This window comes from Puntigrus tetrazona, unplaced genomic scaffold, assembly GCF_018831695.1.
Source record: "Puntigrus tetrazona isolate hp1 unplaced genomic scaffold, ASM1883169v1 S000000175, whole genome shotgun sequence".
NCBI classification, from domain to species: Eukaryota; Metazoa; Chordata; class Actinopteri; order Cypriniformes; family Cyprinidae; genus Puntigrus; species Puntigrus tetrazona.
Window position 1 is genome coordinate 248,846 of NW_025047846.1, and position 21,498 is coordinate 270,343.

Consider the following 21,498-nt stretch of genomic DNA (forward strand, 5'->3'; position numbering starts at 1 on the left):
ACAGCGATACATAACAAAAGTGTCTTTTTTTATTATTCACACATTCATACTTTTATAAAATACTATATATATAATATTAAAATCAGACTGAGTTAATTACACCTGCATGATCTTATAAGACCTCTACACGGTGATCTTTATAAATTAAAGCGTGATAAAAACCCTTGATTAGCTTGTATCTTGTCTGCTTGGACGGCTCTGAGTGATAGAGTCTCTGTGTTTGAAGATTCAGGACGTCCAGAGCGAGTAGGCAGCGAGGGCCAACAGAAACGACACCAGACCCAGAAGAACCTTCTGAGTCCACAAACACGAGTCCAGCTTCTGCTCCAGACGAGAGTTAGTGGCCATCAAACGCATCAGCTGAGAAACACACATCCATAAAACCGTTAGCTAGTACAAAACATTATTAGTGACCACTTGTAGTACACTTGAGCCTGTCTTTCATACACTAACACACTCCAGAGTACAAGTGGTGAATAAAATAAATAATCTTTCCATTTCCATTTGTTGCACAAAAAAAAGGATAAATCTGGAATTTGATGGTGCAAAAAAATCTAAATGTTGAAAAAAATGGTCTTTAAAGTTTTTAGCAATGCATACTGCTAATTTAAAATTAAACTTCAAAATTTCTGGTAGAAATGTCTTCGTATCCTAATTATTTGTGGTATAAAACAAAAGTTTTTAATTCTGAATCTTTCTTTTATTGTTGTCTGTTGGTCCAAATATGCCCTTTAAAATCAAACATTTGAGTTTAGAATTTTGAGCCTGGATTCATCCAACGCTGAGATGAAGTGTAATAAAAGAAACTGATGAATGTATTTTGAATGTTTTCTTTCCACTGGTCTGAAATAAAAGCTGAGCAGCTCTCTTAAACATCCAGCGTCTGGTCTGGAGGTGTGTGTGTGTGTGTGTGTGTGTGTGTGTGTGTGTGTGTGAGTGCATGCGTGAGTGCGTGCGTGTGTGTGAGTGTGTATCTGTGTGTGTGTGTGTGTGTGTGTGTGTGTGTGTGTGTGTGTGTGTGTGTGTGTGTGTGTGTGTGTGTGTGTGTGTGTCTCACCGTGCTCTGCAGGTCCTGATGGTCGTTAGTCGTCCCTGACAGACTCTCAAACGAGTTGCTCAGAATAGATTTGGGAATCTCGAGGACGTGACAGCGCAGCCTGAAGAAACACAGAGCGATCAGAAACCCTGACCTTCACTCACGGTCACATCTTCTCTTCAGTTCAAGAGTTTATTACGGATGAAATCATTTCGGAGTGAAGCATGGCACTGTGTTCATTCACACACGAGTTATTCGGGGGACTTTAATGTACATTTGTGAACACAGCATGATAGAAACGAGAAGCGATTTTCAACAATCCTTCGTGTGGCTTTCTGTCATAATAAAAATCTAGAAATAAAGAATTTTTGTTTTGTTTTGGAAACAACTCTCTTCTCTCTCTCTTCTTCTTCCGCTTATCTGGGGCCGGGTGGCGGCGGCAACAGTCTAAGCACCCAGACACTTTCTTCAGCTCTTCCGGGGAAACACAGAGGTGCTCCCAAGCCAGCCGAGAGACATAGTCCCTCCAGCTTGTCCTAGGTCTTCCCCGGGGCCTCCTCCCGGTGGGACATGCCCGGAACACCTCCCTTGGGAGGCGTCCTGGAGGCATCTGGCACAGATGCCCGAGCCACTTCAGCTGGCCTCTCTCGATGTGGAGAAGCAGCGGGTCTACTCCGAGCTCCTCCCGAGTGACAAAACTCCTCACCCTATCTCTAAGGGAGCGCCCAGCCACCCTACGGAGGAAACTCATTTTGGCCGCTTGTATCCGGGATCTCATCCTTTCGTTCATGACCCAAAGCTCATGACCATAGGTGAGAGTAGTATTGACAGACCATGACAGATCAGTACAGCGACCACATTACTGCAGAAGCTGCACCAATCCGTCTGTCGATCTCTCGTTCCATCCTTCCCTCACTCGTGAACAAGACCCCAAGATACTTAAACTCCTCCACCTGAGGCAGGAGCTCTCCACCAACTTGAAGGGGGCAAGCCACCCTTGTCCAACTGAGGACCATGGCCTCAGACTTGGAGGTGCTGATTCTTATCCCAGCCGCTTCACAATCAGCTGCAAACCGCCCCAGCACACACTGTAGGTCTTGGCCAGATGCAGCCAACAGAACAACATCATCAGCAAAAAGCAGAGAAGCCATCCTGTGGTCACCAAACCAGACCCCCTCCGGCCCCCGGCTGCGCCTAGAAATCCTGTCCATAAAAATAATGAACAGGACCGGTGACAAAGGGCAGCCCTGTCGGAGTCCAACATGCACTGGGAACAAGTCTGACTTAATGCCAGCAATGCGAACCAAGATCCTGCTCTGATCATACAGGGACCGGACAGCCCTTAGCAAAGGGCCCCTTACCCCATATTCCTAGAGCACCCCCCACAGGACACCACGAGGAACCCGGTCGAATGCTTTCTCCAAATCCACAAAACACATGTGGACTGGTTGGGCAAACTCCCAGGAACCCTCCAGTATCCTGAAGAGGGTATAGAGCTGGCCCAGTGTTCCACATCCAGGACGAAACCCGCATTGTTCCTCTTGAAGCTGAGGTTCAACTATCGGACGGATTCTCCTCTCCAGTACCCTGGCATAGACTTTCGCAGGGAGGCTGAGAAGTGTGTTCCCCCTATAGTTGGAGCACACCCTCCGGTCCCCCTTCTTAAAAAGAGGAACCACCACCCTGGTCTGCCAGTCCAGAGGCACTGTCCCCCGCGTCCACGCGAAGCTGCAGTGGCGTGTCAGCCAAGACAGCCCTACAACAACCAGAGACCTGAGGTACTCCGGGTGGATCTCGTCCACCCCTGGTGCCTTGCCACCGAGGAGCTTCTCAACAACCTCAGTGACCTCAGCCAGGGTGATGGCTGAGTCCCTCCCCGGGTCCCCGGCCTCTGCTCCCTCAGTGTAAGACGAGTTGGCGGGATTGAGGAGGTCCTCAAAGTATTCCTTCCACTGCCCAACAATATCCCCAGTCGAAGTTAGCAGGTTCCCGCCAGCACTGTAAATGGTGTTGGCAGGGCACTGCTTCCCTTTTCTGAGGCGTCTGACAGTTTGCCAGAACCTCTTTGAGGCTGTCCATTTTCCATGGTCTCCCCGAACTCCTCTCAGACCCGAGTTTTTGCCTGCAGAACCACCCGGGCAGCGGTCCGCTTGGCCCACCGGTACCTGTCAGCTGCCTCAGGAGTCCCACGAGCCAACCAGGCCCGATAGGACTCCTTCTTCAGCTTGACGGTATCCCTTACTTCCGGTGTCCACCATCAGGTTCGGGGTTACCACCACGACATGCACCGGAGACTTTACGGCCACAGCTCCAGACGGCTGCATCGACCAAAGAGGTAGAGAACATAGTCCACTCGGACTCAATGTCTGATGTCCTAAGGTCATTCAGGCACTCAAACCCCTCCACCACGTTAAGGTGGCGATCCTCGGAGGGGGGAAACAACTAGTAATAATTTTTTAAGCTGCCAAATTCTGCAGCTTTACAAACACGTTCATCCAACCTGAAATGTAGTTTTTAACTGCATTATCAGATAAACTGCAATTAGATGAGTCTCTTTAGAGTATTTAAAGAGTGCAACAGTGAATACATATCAAGGTATCCTTTTTATAATCCTTTTTCTTGTCGTTTTGAAAAGGTTGATGGACAGATTTGTTTGGTGGAAACAAAGGGATGTTGCTGTACTGGTGAGAGTGTTCCCAGAATGCACTGGGTGTGTGAGAGTCATCACCTGTGCTCCATGACTTTCGCTTTAGAGACCTCCTTCCAGAACTGAGCGAGCTCCGAGACGCCGGCTCCACCGCTGCTCTCCATCTCTGCTGCCATGACCAGAAACCGGTCCTGAGGAGACGCCTGGAACCCTGACACACACACAGACAGACACAGACACACAGAGACAGACACACACACACACACACACACACACACACACACACACACACACAGACACACACACACACACACACACACACACACACACACACACACACACACACACACAAACACACAGGTTTGACACACACACACACACACACACACAAGCTTAATACATGCCAAAATACAGGTTTGATTTTAGGTTGAATCCGATAAAATCTTTATTTTTAAAGTCTACATAATACTTTCTTATTTAACACAAAATAGCTTTAAATAAAAAAAAAAATACTTTGTGACTTTAGATAAAGTAATTGACACATCATGTAGATTTTTTAAAAATTGACATATATATATATATATATATATATATATATATTGAATGAGAACGTTTATTAATAAAACAAATATAAATGCTATATACCTAATACAAAATAAGTTAATATTTTATTTTAGTTATCAGCATGAATACTGCTAGAATATTAGTGCCAATTAAGCACATATTAATGTTCTACATCCCTAATCCTACCCCACACCTAACTATTAGTAAGAATTTATTGAGGGAAGAGTCATATAATAGTTAACAAGCGTTACCCATAATCACTTGGGATACACAAAGGTATACGATCTGAAAATGAGAAAGCCAGTACCTCCGTGGAGCGACACCACGATCTCCACGCTGGCTCCCGGCTCACAGCTGCTGTTACTGGGCTTCACGCGGTACTTCTCCGGAGCCGTCGTCCGGACCTGAACACACACACACACACACACACACACACACACACACACACACACACACGTCACAGACCATTCACGCCCATCTCGAAAACTTACTTGTGTGTCGTCCGCATATATATGACTCTGATAAACCGCTTCCATAGTAATGCGATATATGATTTTTAAAATGGTTATCAAAAGACGCATAATCAAAGCATATAAATTAAATTGAAAGAATATCATGGAATTTGGTAAATACATTTTTATTGAATAAAAGTAGAGCTGCAAGAAGCTCAAAGCTCTTCAAACATAATAAAAAAATAAAATAAAACCAATTTCATAGGGTCCTAAAATATATTTTTATTAAATATATTATTAATGAATTAATTTATTAAATAATTAATCGGCACACATTTTACGATTTCGATTACCTTGAAAGTTCGTGATTAAAAAGAGAAATTTATTTAACAAAAAAATCTGAAAATTAAACCTGGAAAATAATATAATAAAAATAAACGAATACAGAAATATTTCCTCAAAGCGAAACAAAAGACGAGAGTAACAAAAAAAAAAAAAAAAAAGGGTCTTCAAACTTCAAGCGTGCGAAAAAATAAAAATTAAGCCAATTTCATAAGGTCCCAAAAATATTGATTTTAATAAATCTGGGATATAAACACACAAACACAAAAAAACTGAAATGTATTAAAAGTAAAGTCATAACATACAAAAAACAAACATAACCTGAATCCATTAAAAAAATAAAATTAAATAAAAATAAATTAAATTATATTATTTATTTATTGAAGCTTTTGAGCTCTAAAGTGTTTATTACTTGATCAGATCACCTTAAAGGCCACGTGGTTTTTGGTGACGTTGTTGAGGACGATCAGACACTTCTTCTCTGACTCTTTAGCACCGAAGCGGAGCTCCTCTGATGGACTGAAACAACATCACAGCCTTCAGCTGAACATCAGTGTGTTTATATAGAAGATACAGGTGAAAAATCTAATCCATATTCATGCATCGGCTCCCAAATACAGGAACAAAATCTTCATAATAAAGAAAAAAATCTATATCAAAAGGAATCTATTTATTTTTCTTTTTACTAAACAAAAGTTTTTGTAAGTTTTTACAGTAAGGTCTCATTTGTTAACATTAGTAAATGCATGAACTAAAAACAAAACACGATTATTACAGTTTCATTTATGTACCATTTCTATTTGTATCAATATTTAAAAATTTCAATGCATTTATTATATTAAATATTTCATTTTTTTTTTTTGAGGCTTAAAACAGCAAACCAAATGTTTATTTATTTATTTTTTTATATTTATATTTATTTCAGTTAGATTTAATGTATCGTTAAGTCATTTTCGATTTTCAGCTTAATTATTTCAGCGTAGTATTATTAATAAAATACAGCGAGCAGTATTAAAGCTTTTATTAAACTATTTTAATTTAACAAATGGTTTTAAATAGTAACCGTATGTTTAGCATTTATTCATTTTCATTAATGTCCTATTTGTTCATCGTTTTAAAAATACAATTTTGTTTTAAAAAAATGTAATGTTGAAATGAATGTTTAGCATTATTTATTCTTGGTTCTTGTTAATAGCTAAATTAAATAATTTGTTATTTATTTATATGCATCAATTTAACAATCATTATACATTCTGAAAATATTCAGATACGAAAACTGACGCATTAAAAAGTGATGAAAACGAATCTTTGTTCTGAATTGATTCACTGAACTGCACAGTATGAACCGATTCATCAGCCAGTATATCGTTACTGCGTATGAATCATGTGCGGCGTGACCTCAAACAACCTCCATCTTTCACAATCCAGTTATTTCCGTCACGGATCCCAGTGGATTGTGGGAAAAGCTTCAATTAGATTCATCAAAGCCGAGGCGGATCTCGCGGCTCCTTCCTCTCGTTTTCTGCTGAAATCCGTCACGCCGGAGAAACCGTTACCTGAGTTCAAGCGCTCCGGATGAGATGTGGACAATCGTTATCAGGACTGACATCCAGCCCTTCAGGAACGTCAAGCTCTCGGAAAGGAGCTCTGCGTGAATGCATTTGTTTCATGCATCTGAATCGTAATTAAAAACCTAGATAACCTGATCATAAGTCACAGTAAAGGCACGTAACGTTGATTTCTATTTTAAGTAAAGGCTGTTCTGATTGAATTCTCTTCAGATTGCAGAAGTACTGAATGCAGCCTTTCAAAAACATTAAATACATGATTTTGACCAGAAGATGTATTTGTGTGTGTTTTGTATCTGTGTATTAAATGTGTTTTTGTGATACCAGTGATACCCATTTAGTTTTGGGTCAATCTCAAGTTCTAAAAAAACTGAATTGTACACAAGGAATCATTAACTTATGAATATTAAATATTAGTGCTGTGAAACGATTGAGCGCAATTAATTATATCCAAAATAAAAGTGTTTGTTTACATTACGGTAATATATGTGTGTGTTTGTGTACTCTGCATATATATTATGTATAAAAAAATACACATACACTTGTATTATACACTTATTTTTTTAAATATATGTATATTTTATTTTTCAAAGAATATAGTTTAATATTTTTATATAAAAATTTTATATATAAACTTAAAAATCTAAATATATGATGTATTTACATGTAAATATTTTCACACACACGTATATATGGTCTTTGTGTATTTATATGCATATTAAATATATACAAAATAAAATTCTGAGTGCTTGGTTTCATATACAATAAAATCCCAAATCAATGTCTTTGAGCCACAAACACAACTCAATGTAAACTAGTTCATTTAAAACTTTATTAATTTCAGTGAATCAGTTCAGTGAATCAGTTCAGTGAATCAGTTCAAATCTCCATTCACTTTTCAACATCACTTAGAAATGTTCCCTGAAGACTCCATGCTTAATTTTTCACATATAGTAAGTATCTGACAGCAAATATTGTTACCAATGACTGTGTATTCGTACATTACACTTAAAAAAAAGCTTTTAAGCATTTGAAACAAGCTAAATAATCTCCCAATGAGGTGAGCAAAATAATCTTGTTCTGTTTTGAAACGAGAGAGCAGTGATGTACCTGATGTGCAGTAAGGTGCCCTTGAACGTGGTGGTAGGTTTTCTCGCTCCTCTCAGTCGTCCAGCTTCTCCTCGCTCCACTTCTTCAGGCTTCTGACCGTCTTCAATGAAGTTCACCTGCGAAACACATTACAGAACGTCACTGAGAAAGAGTCTCGCTCTGGAAAAGCCCCAGGTCAGGTGTGATTTTGTGCTCACCAAGCCAGCGCTGCTCAAAAAAATAGAGCGAAATGCATTGCATTAAACAGGAAAACGTAGCATTAAGATAAGCGTCAAAAAAAGCGCCATTCAAAAGCTCCGATATCGACATAAATGCAGCGTAAAAAGAGCGTTGCATCAACGTTGCTGCTTAAAAAAAGCACATGCTGTAAAACTAATAACCTGTAACCTGTATGAGAAAAGTGTTGCAATAAATCAGAAAACAGGGCATCAGGTGTGATTTTGTGCTCACAAACCTTCTCAAATGCCTTGATAAGTGATAAATACAGCATAGACTGAATGTTGCATGCACAAAAATTTACATATTTTAAGTAACATGCATGATTTAAAAAAAAAAAATGCAATAAATAAGAAACCTTGGCCTGATTTTTGTGCTCACCATCTCGTTCAAACTGTAAAATATCAACATTAATACCATGCAGCGTTTAAAAAGCGTTGCATGAATGTTGTATGGATATTGCTGCACAAAGATAATAACCTGCACCACAAATCAACTGCAATAAATAAAAAAAGCATTAAATTATTATAGTTTTTTGTGCTAGTGAATCTGCTTGGTTGCTCCAAAATCGATAAACTAATGGCATAAACCATAGGATGAACATTGCATGAATGTTGCATAAAGGTTGCTGCTGTAAAAGAAGATATTTACAGATTAACATCCTGTACAACCAGTTCATTGCAATAAACAGGAAAGCACGACATCGGGTTTGATTTTGTGCTCACAAAGCCATTTAAATTCTCTAAAATCTGCAAACTGATATAGGCAGCGTAGAAAGAACGTTGCGTGAACGTTGTGTCCAAAACCGGAGATATTTTATGATTGACAACCTTTATGAAAAATGAAGAAAGCATGAAGCGTCGTTCTGTGCTCATGAACCAGTTCAAACGCTTCGATACCGCGCAGTGCAGAAAGAACGTTGAAAGAACGTTGCACGAGCGTTGCAGCAGTAAACAAGAGACACATTTAAAGATTAACAACCCGTCCAATACATTAATTGCAATAAAGGACAGAGTAGGAACTGTAACAGGGTTTTTGAAGATGATAAAACCAAAAAAAATCAAATGGACTTTTTTCATTTTTAATAAAAGTTGGCTATTTTATGTTGACTTAAACGTCAAGCAGGCCTTAAAAAAAACAGTTTAGTCAGCAGCATCAAAATGGAGAAGAAAGAGTCAGTGAACGCAAGCCTTCACATGAAATAATAGTAACCTTCATTCAGTCACGAGCACATGTGGAAACGAAACGAAAACTGCTGAACACACAAAGAAGCGGCGCAAAGTTGAAGCGAAACTCTGGCGCAACCCGAACACGTGCTGGAAAAACCAGGAGAGGATGTGGGTCAGGGGTCAGGGTCAAAGGTCACGGGCGTCGTCGGCCTTATCATGCGTTCATCAATTAAAGAGGCGGGTCAGATTTGAAATGCTCTGGACTTTATTCAGAGTTTGATTGAAAAGGTCAGAATTAAAAAAAAATCACAGCTTTAAACCAGATTACATGAAATGTTCTTCACATACGATTACAACACGTCAGTCAATCATTAGTTCATTAGTGAGGATCGCATTATATTGCATTACATATCCGTCCGATGAGTAATCTAAACAAACATTGTTCAAATCACATGATAAAATAATCAAAGCATACTTGGTTTTAAAATGTGGAGTGTTAGTGCAAAACTGAACTGATTCAGCAGTGGGTCAGTGTTAAACTGGTGAAAGTGCCATGATGAAACGATCACACGACTCTGCTCTACATCACTTCCTCTCAGGACTCTTACACACTAGGAGAAGCAGCTCAGATCGCGTTTAACCTCAACCCCAGACGCGTTTCTAAAAGTGCTGACGGTAGCAAGAGTTGAGTCACGCAAACCCCAGCGTTTCTTCTTCAGCGCTTTGGAATCGATGGATTTACTGTGTCTTTAAGAGACGTGAGAGCCCAGAGGTATAAACCTTAGGGAAACGTACCACTTCTGGCTCCTTAAAGGAATGGTGCGCCTAAAAAGAAGTCTAAATGTCTCGCTCTCAGGCCTTTGAACATGTAGAGGAGTGCGTTTCTTCGTCAGGTCTCTGCTTCGGCGTCTCAGCAATGGATGTGAATGGGTGCCGTCAGAATGATTAAAAACGCCACAATAATCCGCAGCGCTCCGGTCCAGCAGGAAACACGATTTCTGAGAATTGTTCAAAACCCGAGTTATCCGTCTTTGCAAATTAGCTCATCCGTTTTAGTTGAAATCATCTTAACGCTGGATTAGTTTGATCTTTTGTCTTCTCCGGGTGTGAACCGATGGACCGGAGCGCTGTGGATTATCGTGGCGTTTTTGTGAGACTCTCATTCTGACGGCACCCATTCGCATCCATTGCTGGGACACCGACACATTTCCACAAACCTGATGAAGAAACTTATTATTTTGGTACATATTAAGACCTCACTAATCGAATCTTTGCTTTGTGTATTTTAATAAACACACAATTATGAACAATAAGTCTTTCTTAAATTAATAATTTTCATCATTTACTCACTTTTTCTTCTGTAAAACACATATTCTGAGGTCTACACAGCATCTGTTTTCATTATATGAACAACGGCAATGAAAAAAGTTATACTGAAATACTGCAAAAAAAAATATTTGTGCATTATTTTAGGTTCGTCAATGAAATGGCATGAGTTTAGACAAATACTGTCCTTATCCTAACAAACCATACATCAACGGGAAGATGATTTATTAAAAAAATTGGATTTGTGATCCAGAGTTGCATATTTAGCATATTGATAGCTTTATAAGCGACCAGGAAACACCTCAAGTATAACAAAGTGGGAAAAACTATCATTTATATATTTTTTTTGGCCAAAGTTATTTTACTTTATGAGCAAAGTAAGTTTCAGTCCATTAACTAGCATTTAAAAGACAAAGAACATCCCATCCAGGTCAAAGTCACTCCACATGAGCATTCAATCACACGCACATCTATTTGTTTTTAATTCAGAAGCGCTGCGAGAAACATTTTTAGCACGGAAAGCAGATGCTCAAGAACCGGTTCTAGATTCCCAACAACGCTACTCTCCAGTGTATAAGAGCCCAGAGGAGTTCAACATAATAACAACACAAAGATAATCACATAAAACTGCTAATATAACGTCTTCATTTAGCTTTGATTGGTCAAATGTAACACGCCCCGTAACCAGACGGTGATTCGTTCAAAAAATCAATCAGAAATGAGTTAAAATCAAGTGAAATGCCACTGAAAGTGAGGAAACACGAGCGTCTCGTTCGGTGCCGTGGGATGGATCTGGTTTGGTTCTGGAAGCTGCAGGCACTCCAGGATGTAGAAACACCTACAATGTCTTACCAGTCCTTGTTTCAAGACAGACAGAGAGGGACATGAGAAAAAAATGCACGAGAAAAACCGAGCGCATCTGCGAGTTCCTCCCCTTCATTTTCTCCACGAGAAATCTTCAATAAAGGGTCTAAAGCGGTACGTGTGACCCTGCAGCACAGCTATATCTGTAGAAATAGATCAAATAGGATCGAAACTATCCATTTATCTTTGTTTATGATAAAAATGAATAGTTTTGTGCTCCAGGATCACATTTAAAACCTGATTTGAATCAATGGCTCTGTGGAGAATGGCTGGGATTTTTAGCTGATGCGCTCGACAGCATTGGGAAAGGATCTCAGGATCCCAAACGAAAGCCTTCAAACGCTCAATCAACGTGAACCTGTGAGCTCATGCGGAGCGTTCAAGAGACACGATGAATGGGTTCATCATCATCGTAATTAGCATATCTAACGTCATCAAGATCACAAGACCAGTGATTAGTTGAGGAGATCAGGGACTGTTAACAGCACAATGCATCAGCTTGAAAGACTAGACGAGGTTAAGATGACTGCTGAACATGTGACTAAATCAACCAATCTTCTCAGTATCCAGCGCTCATCATTTCTCCGGTGAAAGCAATGAGCGTTATTTTAGTATTATTAAGACGCTATTAGAACTTGATGTACGCTTTCGTGTTAATTTTAGTAAATTGGTTGAGTTTAGTGTAACAAAGATCTTGTTTGGTTTTATGTTGCTTTTAAATATGTGCAGTCTTTAATTCATTTTCATTCCAGCTTTAGTTTTAGTTATTTTTAGTGCATCAAGTTCAACTAAATGGGAAACTGTGAAATTTTATTATTTTATAAAATTTTATAAAATTTTAAATTTTACAACGCTTGGTTTATTAGCACATCATACACAAGTTCTAAATAAAATCAATCACTGGACTGAGAAAAATAAGAAAAAAAAACAAGAAAATAAAAAGAAAAAAAAATAGATACTTTAATTGTACATTTAATTAAATATATTATTATTACTATTTTATAATTACAAAAGAAATCTTTTTCAATGCTTTTGTGTATTATTTAAATAAAGTATAGTTAAATATTAAATGCTTGCTTTGCGCCATCATTCAGAAATGTTTAGGGAACTTTGTAAATTTTCCTGTTTTAGTAAATATCAATGCGTAAATGCGATTGTTTAATGTACGATTGCATTGTACATTTACCATCAAAGATCATTTTCTTCTAGCACTATCGTCCAGCTCTAGTCTTTGCTTTTCACCTGACGTTACCCTGATCACGTGTGTGACTCTGGAGCACAGGAGCAGTCAGAAGAGCAGAGGTATATTTGAGGAAATAGACAACAATACATCGTATGGCTTAAAATGATCCGTTTTTCTTTTATGTAAAAAATCATTAGGATATTTAGTAATTCTCCTAACATAAATATATCAAAACTTAATTTCTGATTAGTGATATGCATTAATTTTTTTGCACACTCGGATTCCGAATCATATGCAATCACAACAAACCATACATCAATGGAAAAATGAAATCAATAAGTCACTTTCATTAACTGACGCTCATGACTGGTTTAGTGCTCCAAAGTCCCGTATGATTATCATCTCACTAATAAAGAGGCCATAAGAGAGCAGCAGAGATTTCTGCAAGAGCAGCTTCAGTACAGAGCCTCATTCATGTCACTGCAGCGAAAGCATCAGCATGCTTTGATTTCAAATCACAATGGTCAAAGAATATTGATTTCAGAAGCACAAATGCACAGTCAAAAGTACAATAATTATTCACGAAATGAAACGATTCCACAGTAAGAAAAGAATCGTTGTTGGAAACCGAGAACGAGCAGTAACTCGAGTAACAGATGCAGAGTTAATCTCACAAAAACCATCGGCAACATGTCCGGGTCACATTTCAAAATCAAAAGAAAGAAAATAATAGTATTTTGTATAGGGCAAGTGAAATCTTTCCATGGCCGTTTATGTATTTAGCTCTTTTTTTCATGAGAATTAACATGGTAAAGTCTGACATATGAAATAACAGTCAGAAAAAATCTTTTTTCTGAATATCTAGACATGCTTTTACAGCTGATATTACGAGAATACGGAAGAAAAAAGAGCCCAGTTTTATTCAAAACTTGACATTTATATAGATCAAAATTAAGATTGCATTCAACGAAAATCAATGACGGTATAGTAGATACTATAAATATCAGCAGTCACTCTTGAAATGATCCAAACATATAATGCTGATTGAGAGACATATAGAGGCTCCTCAGAAGATGTGAGACGTTTTGGAGGCTTGTGAAGATCATTGCTACGCTGAGGAACAGTGAAAGTAAAGCTCCTCAAAAGATCCTGATGATCAGATTTGAGAGGCACTGATTTGTCTAAAAATATTATTGAATCAAGTAAAGGTGAGCTGCTTCAGTCCAGAGTTCATCTGGAAATATAACTGCAGTTATTCTGACGTCAAGATTTGAAAAAGGAACTAGAAGCAGCAGTTGAAAGTGAACTAAAAGAGCTTTTCCTGAATATAAAACCTCTAAACCATCAATGAGATGACAGACGACATGAGTAGCCCGAGTGTGACAGGCTGATCTTCTGATCAAATCTGTAGGCTATGAGGTTTATTTTTGTGTCTGATTCTTGCTACCCAGATGCAAAAGCGTTGCAAAAGATTTATAAAAATGTAATCTCTTTTGATTTTTTGGTAAAATGTGACTTGGATTTGTGAAGAAGCAAACATGGATTAGACAGAACGCAGCGTACGGACAAGAGGAAAAGTGGTATACCTTCTTGGGCTTGATCGATTGCTCAGAACTGAAACTGGATTCGAGAATCTCTTTGGACTCAGATTCAGTATCCTTGATGTCACTCTCATCTTCGCTGACGATTGGACCGTTTTCACAGATTGGAGACTGGAAGTCATCGTCCGGTAGAGGCGGATAACTGTATTTAAACTGGTCCTGTCACAAAAAACAAAAGAATATGAACAAATCTCTGCGACCCTGCCGTTTATAATATTACGCATTACATTTATTATTTAAAAAATTACTATACTGACATTTTCACTGTTAGACAGATCAATTTGAAGTCATTTCTGAATTACATTTAAATATATAGCGCAATAAGCTCTTTAGCCCAGAACACCAACATCACATGCTGTGAAATACTAAGTTAGGTTTATGTTGTCGGGCAAGATTTATGTTTCTAGATTCAAAAGTTGCAATCATACGAAGTCCCATTTGAGCTGATGGTGGCGCTAGAGGGTTTTAGGCAGAGACCCTAAAATTGGTGCGATTAATGTATAGACCCTTAGCAATAAATGTGCCAAATTTCACACCTTTTCTCCATACGGTTCTTGGCGTTTCAAAAAAAACCCAACATTTAAAATCAATTTTGTAATTATAATCATAAAAAAAGATATCATTTGAACTGATGGTGGCGCTAGAAGACTTTAGGCAGAGACCCTAAAATTGGAGGAACTAATGTTCAGACCCTTTGAAATAAATATGCCAGATTTCATGATGTTCTTCCAAATAGTTTTTCAACACAACACATACTGCTGATGATGCATCAAAGCTCCAAGAAATCAAGCATTAAAATAGAATTTTAAAAAATGCTTGAATTAAGAATTTTAGAACACTTTAAGGCAAAGAACCTCATTTAATGGATTTTACACAAATCTAATGAATGATTAAACTTCCAATCCACTTATATATATGTATGTATATGTATGCATGTATGTTCACAATGCATCTATTATTTAAACTTCAAGCCATATTTATTTAAAAATAACTCTTTTATTGGTACGTACTGTTCCTCCCATGTGGGGTGGAAGGTGCTCAGGGTCGACATACGTCTGGATGTCACTCTTGGTGACAAACTTGAGCTTACTGATGGCTTCGGGGCCCAGCCACGTCTTCACTATCTTCCAGGCAGCTGCCACACACACAAGAAAACATTATGAAAAATGACCTGCTGGACCAGACATCAAAACAAAAGATCCGTTTAGATTTCACAACTCACCATTCATGATCCAAGGCATCTCGTACATGATCATTTTGGCTGAAAAACAAAACTAAGACGTGAAATCCCTTTCTATAATGCTAGGATTCCCAAACTTTTTGTCAGCCAAACCCCTTTAAGCTTAGATATTTACCTGAAGTCTGAGGTTTTAAGTTAATATTTCGATAGTTCAACATCGCATTTGCGTGTTCACATTTCTCAGATGTTGCAAATAATAATAATAATAATAAAAGGGAATATGCTAATATAGAATACCAAAACAGAATATACTCACAAAGAAACTTTGGATAGTACACTTTAAAGCAGTTAATAATATACTTCACAAAGTCCATGTCCTGGAAGAGAAACACAAGAGAAAGAAATCAAAATTGCTATAATTCAATTTAACTTTTACAAGACACTGAAATACTGCATAAAACTTTTGAGAATGAGCACCATTTCCATCCAACGAGAATAAATTTGTCACTTCCTGGTAAAGTGGCACTATATACATTACCAAGAAAAATAGGAGAAAAGTAAAAAAAGAAAATTGGCGAATTAGTAAAGTATTTGCTGTTAAATGATTTTGCTGTACCATTTATACCACAGTAAATATGCAATATTTGCCTGGCTAGTAGTATTAAAATTAAAATGAAAAAGGACTGCAACAAAAAATGCATTTAGTTCTAAATAAAAGATCTTAAATGTTTTTCATTTGTAAAGTATTTTATTCACTGGGATTACACAAAAACCAAACTTTTTAACATAAAGATTTTTTTAAGGTAGTTTTGTTGAATCGTCGAGAGTGAGAGTGTTTACTTTACTGACCCACTTCAAGAATAAACCGTTGCCTCAAGTTCACCCGTAAAGCTGCTGTTAATCTATTGGCTAACTAACTGTTTAAGCTCACCAATCGGTGTCAAATCTAACAGTAAACAAGAACTCTTAGTCTGTATCACAACCGATTGATCATTCAGTTGTGCAATTCTGCTCGAGTAACCTTTAGCTTCATTCACTGTCGTGTTTGCACTTAAACCAATGCTCTCCTAGATTGACTACTGTTGAAATTGTTTTTGTCAGCAGTACTTGCTAATGGACTACCGTTTAATGGAATAGTCATATTTTGAGCCGATGGTGGCACTAGACTGTTTTAAGGTAGAGATCCTAAAATTGGTGCAATTAATGTTTAGGCCACTTGTAATAAATGTGCTAAATCTGACGAAGATCCTCTAAACTGTTCTTGGGATTTCAACACGACATTCACCGCTCGGCTCCTAATAAACTGCTATGGATGCAACATAAAGGAAACCGAAAGATCATTTATAAAATAAAGGGAAATAACTCGTTAACCAATACACAGAAATCAAACGATTAAACCTCAAAAAACGTTCCATTTAAATTCAAATATATCCAATCAAAGCACATCTCCACAGTAAAGACGGCTCACATGACAGTCCTTCATTTTATAAACACGAACAACCAATTTTCACTCATATAAGATAAGCATTAAAGAGAGCAAATTAAAGCGCACTCTAATTCCTCCGTATAAAACTGGCATTAGGTTTGATTAGGCTACGGCTTTGGCCTCCGGCGGCATTAAACTCCTGCGTTTCTGCTGCAGAAACATGAGACGAGGAGATTGGAGTTTGACGGAGAAATTCTCTCGGATTAAGCGAGCGAGTTGGATTGACCAAAAGGATTTAAAGGCCACGTTAATCTGCAAAGTGTTAAACCAGTGAGCGGCGTCTGTCCCTCTGCACCTTCCACTCAAACAGCTAATGACCTTAAAACGTCTGCCAGAGGGTCAAGAACGAGACTAATCAGAGCAAACGCCCTCTGGTGACCTTGAAAGAAAAATACTAAAACTAATTTTGAACTGTTATATTGGACTTTCTCATATATATATATATATATATATATATATATATATATATATATATATATATATATATATATATATATATATATATATATATATGTGTGTATATATATGAGAAAGTCCAATATAACAGTATATATAAATATATATAAATAAATTTATATTAAAAATTATTATTATTTATATATATATATATATATATATATATATATATATATATATATATATATATATATATATATATATTTTTTTTTTTTTTTATATAATATACATTTAAGAAAAATAATTTGATAATATTAAATATATTTATATATCATGTAAAATATAGTAATATAAATATGCATTCAAATATATTCAAAATATATACTGTATGTGTGTGTTATACATGATAAATAAACCCTGTATACATACATTATATAAACCAAAACTTTCATTTTCAATGTGATTAATCAGCTGATAGCACTAATTCATACATACAAACACAGCACTAATATATATAATTAAAACGTCACATAAAATTGTAAAATATTTAACTAATACACATATAAAACTGTAATATCATTTTAAATAGTTTATTTCATTATTTATTACTTTTATTTAATTATTTCCAGTGAAACTGGTCCAGCACAGTTTGAGATTTCTGTTATCAGACACTATCAGCATCGATGTATTTCATGTAGAGTAAAGTGAAGAACGTACTATATTACTGAGTCCGGACTCGGACATGTCGAACACGACGGTCAGCGGCATCCCCGGCTCACGCTTGGCGTAACGCTCCAACCAGAACGCCACGTACCGCTTCTTATCCAGGATCGTCTTGGCATCTTTGACGTGGAGCTTCACTCTGAACCAGACTGCGTTTGAAAGACACAGACAGAAAGAGCTGCAGAGGGATGCCTATCATGTACTGAGTCCTCAGTGCAAGCCAACGCCATAAAAAGAATAGTACTACGCTTCATTCAGTCTGGAACCGAACGATACAGCTGAAGAATTAGTTTTGAAGGAAATCACACGTGCTGTGAGTTCAACATGCATTTGGGGACGCAACGTATGCCAGTTATGCTTTATTTTCACATTTGCATAATATCCAACATTTTGAAGACTTTCGCTGGATTTATCATGCGTTAGAATTCCTGTGACAGAAACCACAGCAACTACATAAAAACAACTAAACGTAATATATAATAAATAAATGAACTATATCCAATAATTTACATAATTAAATTTATTTCATTCAATTCATTTTACAGTGAATTTATTTCACAATAATAATGTCTTAGGAATAGTAATAATAGTAAAAATGCTATAAATGTATAAATTTGAGTAAATTTTGACTTAAGGGCATTTTTTGAATTTAAGTACATTTTGATTTTGAAAGTAGTTATATTGTTATGCCTAATTTATATATATATATATATATTTTTTTTTTAAATATATTTAATTAAATTTTTATTGTTATTTTATAACTAATTAATATATATATATATATATATATATATATATATATATATATATATATATATATATATATAGTTTCTTTCAAACAAAAGGAACCATTATTTAAAATAAATAAATAAAAATAAATAAAATAAATAATAATTGTAATAATAATGTCGATGCAGTCGAGTGCAGTACACTAAAAATTAGGGTAAAATCTGTAAAAACATATTTCAACAATCAAGGTTTCCACGCTGCTTTCACTAAAGCATGTATTACAGCCATTAGAATACAGATCGAATTATAGTTTTGACATTTGAGAGACATTTTAACTCCACCTACAGAGTTTGTTTCCTTCTTTGTCATATCCATGAAGGAAAACCGCTCCGCTCTCAAACATCCATCTGGGAATACTGCTCTCTGAGAGGTCTACGGGAAGAAGAAAACAAAAATAAAATAGCACACATTCATCACATTTTCTTCCTGAATCGTCAGTACAGTATCAGCTTTCGACTCCGAACCCGATGACACGTTTGATAAGGGACTCTGTTTGCTTTGGAGGACGTTACGTTGAAGCTCTTCTGTTGAACACATCAGCTGAAATGATTGAATTAACACGCTGAGGCTCGTAAGGACGGGGCAAACACAGGAGCGAGATTATAACAGCATACAATAAAGGTCTTCATCAGAAAGTAAAGATCAGGAAACGTTTCTCTGGAGAACAAAGCCCTTTTTATAAACCGCTGTGATCTGTTGATTAGTCAGTGAAAGCTTGAAAACTGCAACAAAAAATATGTCTATTTATCCTCAAAAAACTCATGATAATGCTGGGGTCAGAAAAATAGAATAATGTAAAATAATAAATATGGACCAGCATTACAGGACCAAGTAATTACAGCTTTAGCACTTATCAACTAATCCTATTTAAAAATAGAAATTTGTTAAGAACATGCCATAACAGTCATAATTCAGAAATACATTTTATGCTGATTTGAATAAATATTACATAAATAAATAAATATATATATATATATATATATATATATATATATATATATATATATATATATATATATATATATATATAATATATATATATATATATATATATATATATATATATAACAAAAAACAATTATAAACAATTATAATGTACCATCATAATGAGAGTCAATGTTGAGAATAAGGGTAATTTGTTTATTTTAAAAATTATTAGATTATTTTTTATAATAGTTTTTACCGTAATATGGTTAAAAAAAAAATATTAAAAAATTTGGTTACTATATTAATTCAAATTAGATTAACAATTAAACACAGTTGAGTTTTATTATTATTATTTACAAAAATAAACTTAAAAAAGATTTGTCCAGATGCATGAATGCAAACTCTCTGGTGAACAAAAAAAAAAAAAAAGTTTTGTTTTTTCTTTGGTAAACGTGACCTGGAAATGTTTTTCACAAGATTTGTGCGCATGTGAGTGACTTCCTCATTTCGGTCTCTTCTGGGAACAAACACAAGCATCGAGGCTACACACACACACAGACACACACACAGACACACAACACACACACACAGACACACACACACACAGACACACACACACACAGACACAGACACACACACACACACACACACACACACACAGACACACACAGACACACACAGACACAGACACACACACACACACAGACACACACAGACACACACAGCGTACAACAGACACACACCACCACTGTAAACTCACACAGACCATCATCTTTACACACAGGCGTCTTCCACACACAGACACACACCATTCAGCGTAAACTCTTTCCTCCACTGTAAACTCTCGTCCATCATCTTTAAGGCGTCTTCCACCACGAAGTGTCTCCATGTGAGGTAGCCTTCGACCAGAGCGTCGTCTTTGAAGAGTCTCTCCACGTCTCTGCTGTCATATTTGTCTTGAGACTCTGCAAGATTGTCAGTAAAAGCAATGCAGTGTTTGAATTAGAGACTAATAATAATCCAGGAATAACAGACTGATTAATAAAACTTCCCTCAACGGTACATGCATATATTTTATAAAAAGTCTGTTTGTTTGCATGTGTATTCCACACGATAAAATACACAGACACACACACACACACACACACACACACACACACACACACACACACAGAAATGTAAAGTCTACAAATATCAGGAAATAAGCTCTATATAAAAATTTGATTTCAAACACAGTCCAGGATATATCGTTCAATCTTTTATGCACAGATTGGAAGGCTAAACTTTGCACGTACTGCTATTTATTTCTCATTAGTTTTACAACAGAAAAAAAAACACACATAATTATTAAAACATGAATTGCGAAGGATTTCTGACAGCTGATCCAAACAGCTGTGATATCAAATATTAAACATCAGCTCTCGTAGCTTCCCCGTAACCCACGATCCATAAAAGTCTTACATGTCACTCTCGATATTTTAATATTTAATATTAACGTTCAATTAATGACACGAGGACGAATGTTATTGTGAAGATCACAACACTTGAGAACTTAGCGCACTGCTAACTCACCTTCAACATACTCGCTTTTAAACCTCTGTCGTGTTTCTTCGATCTTGCTCTCGATGTCCTTTTGGAGAGCGCAAAATAGTAATTATAAATCCGTTTCAGATGGGAACGTAACATGTAAAGATTCTTTTGTTTAGCTGCCTGGTTACCTGCTCTGATTCCGCCTGTCCTGCCTCCGCCATGATAGTGCACACTGTCGGTCAGACTCAGCAGTGGCCCGATCTTCAATGGAACTGACCACAGACTACGTGAAACTGGTCATCCGGCGGCGCCATGTTGGCTCTGACATGTCAAACAAACCTTTGAACGGACTCTCGCGGCGAGATAAAGTTCCTCTGATACGCTCTAGC

The 21,498-nt window shown here is 36.9% G+C and overlaps 1 protein-coding gene across 1 annotated transcript; it reads right to left on the reverse strand.

Annotated features, from left to right (window-relative positions):
* Positions 1 to 7: 7 nt before the first annotated feature.
* mospd2 (motile sperm domain containing 2) lies at positions 8 to 21,471 on the reverse strand. Its single transcript, XM_043230561.1, has 15 exons — positions 21,298 to 21,471; positions 21,152 to 21,209; positions 20,389 to 20,544; positions 18,938 to 19,024; positions 17,858 to 18,012; positions 15,575 to 15,635; positions 15,301 to 15,339; positions 15,089 to 15,213; positions 14,064 to 14,237; positions 7,720 to 7,835; positions 5,467 to 5,560; positions 4,555 to 4,651; positions 3,765 to 3,894; positions 1,058 to 1,157; positions 8 to 360 (listed from the first exon to the last, which is right to left on the reverse strand). The coding sequence occupies exons 1-15, from the start codon at positions 21,328 to 21,330 to the stop codon at positions 229 to 231; spliced, it is 1,557 nt and encodes a 518-aa protein (XP_043086496.1). The 5' UTR covers positions 21,331 to 21,471; the 3' UTR covers positions 8 to 228.
* Between the last annotated feature and the right edge of the window lie 27 nt (positions 21,472 to 21,498).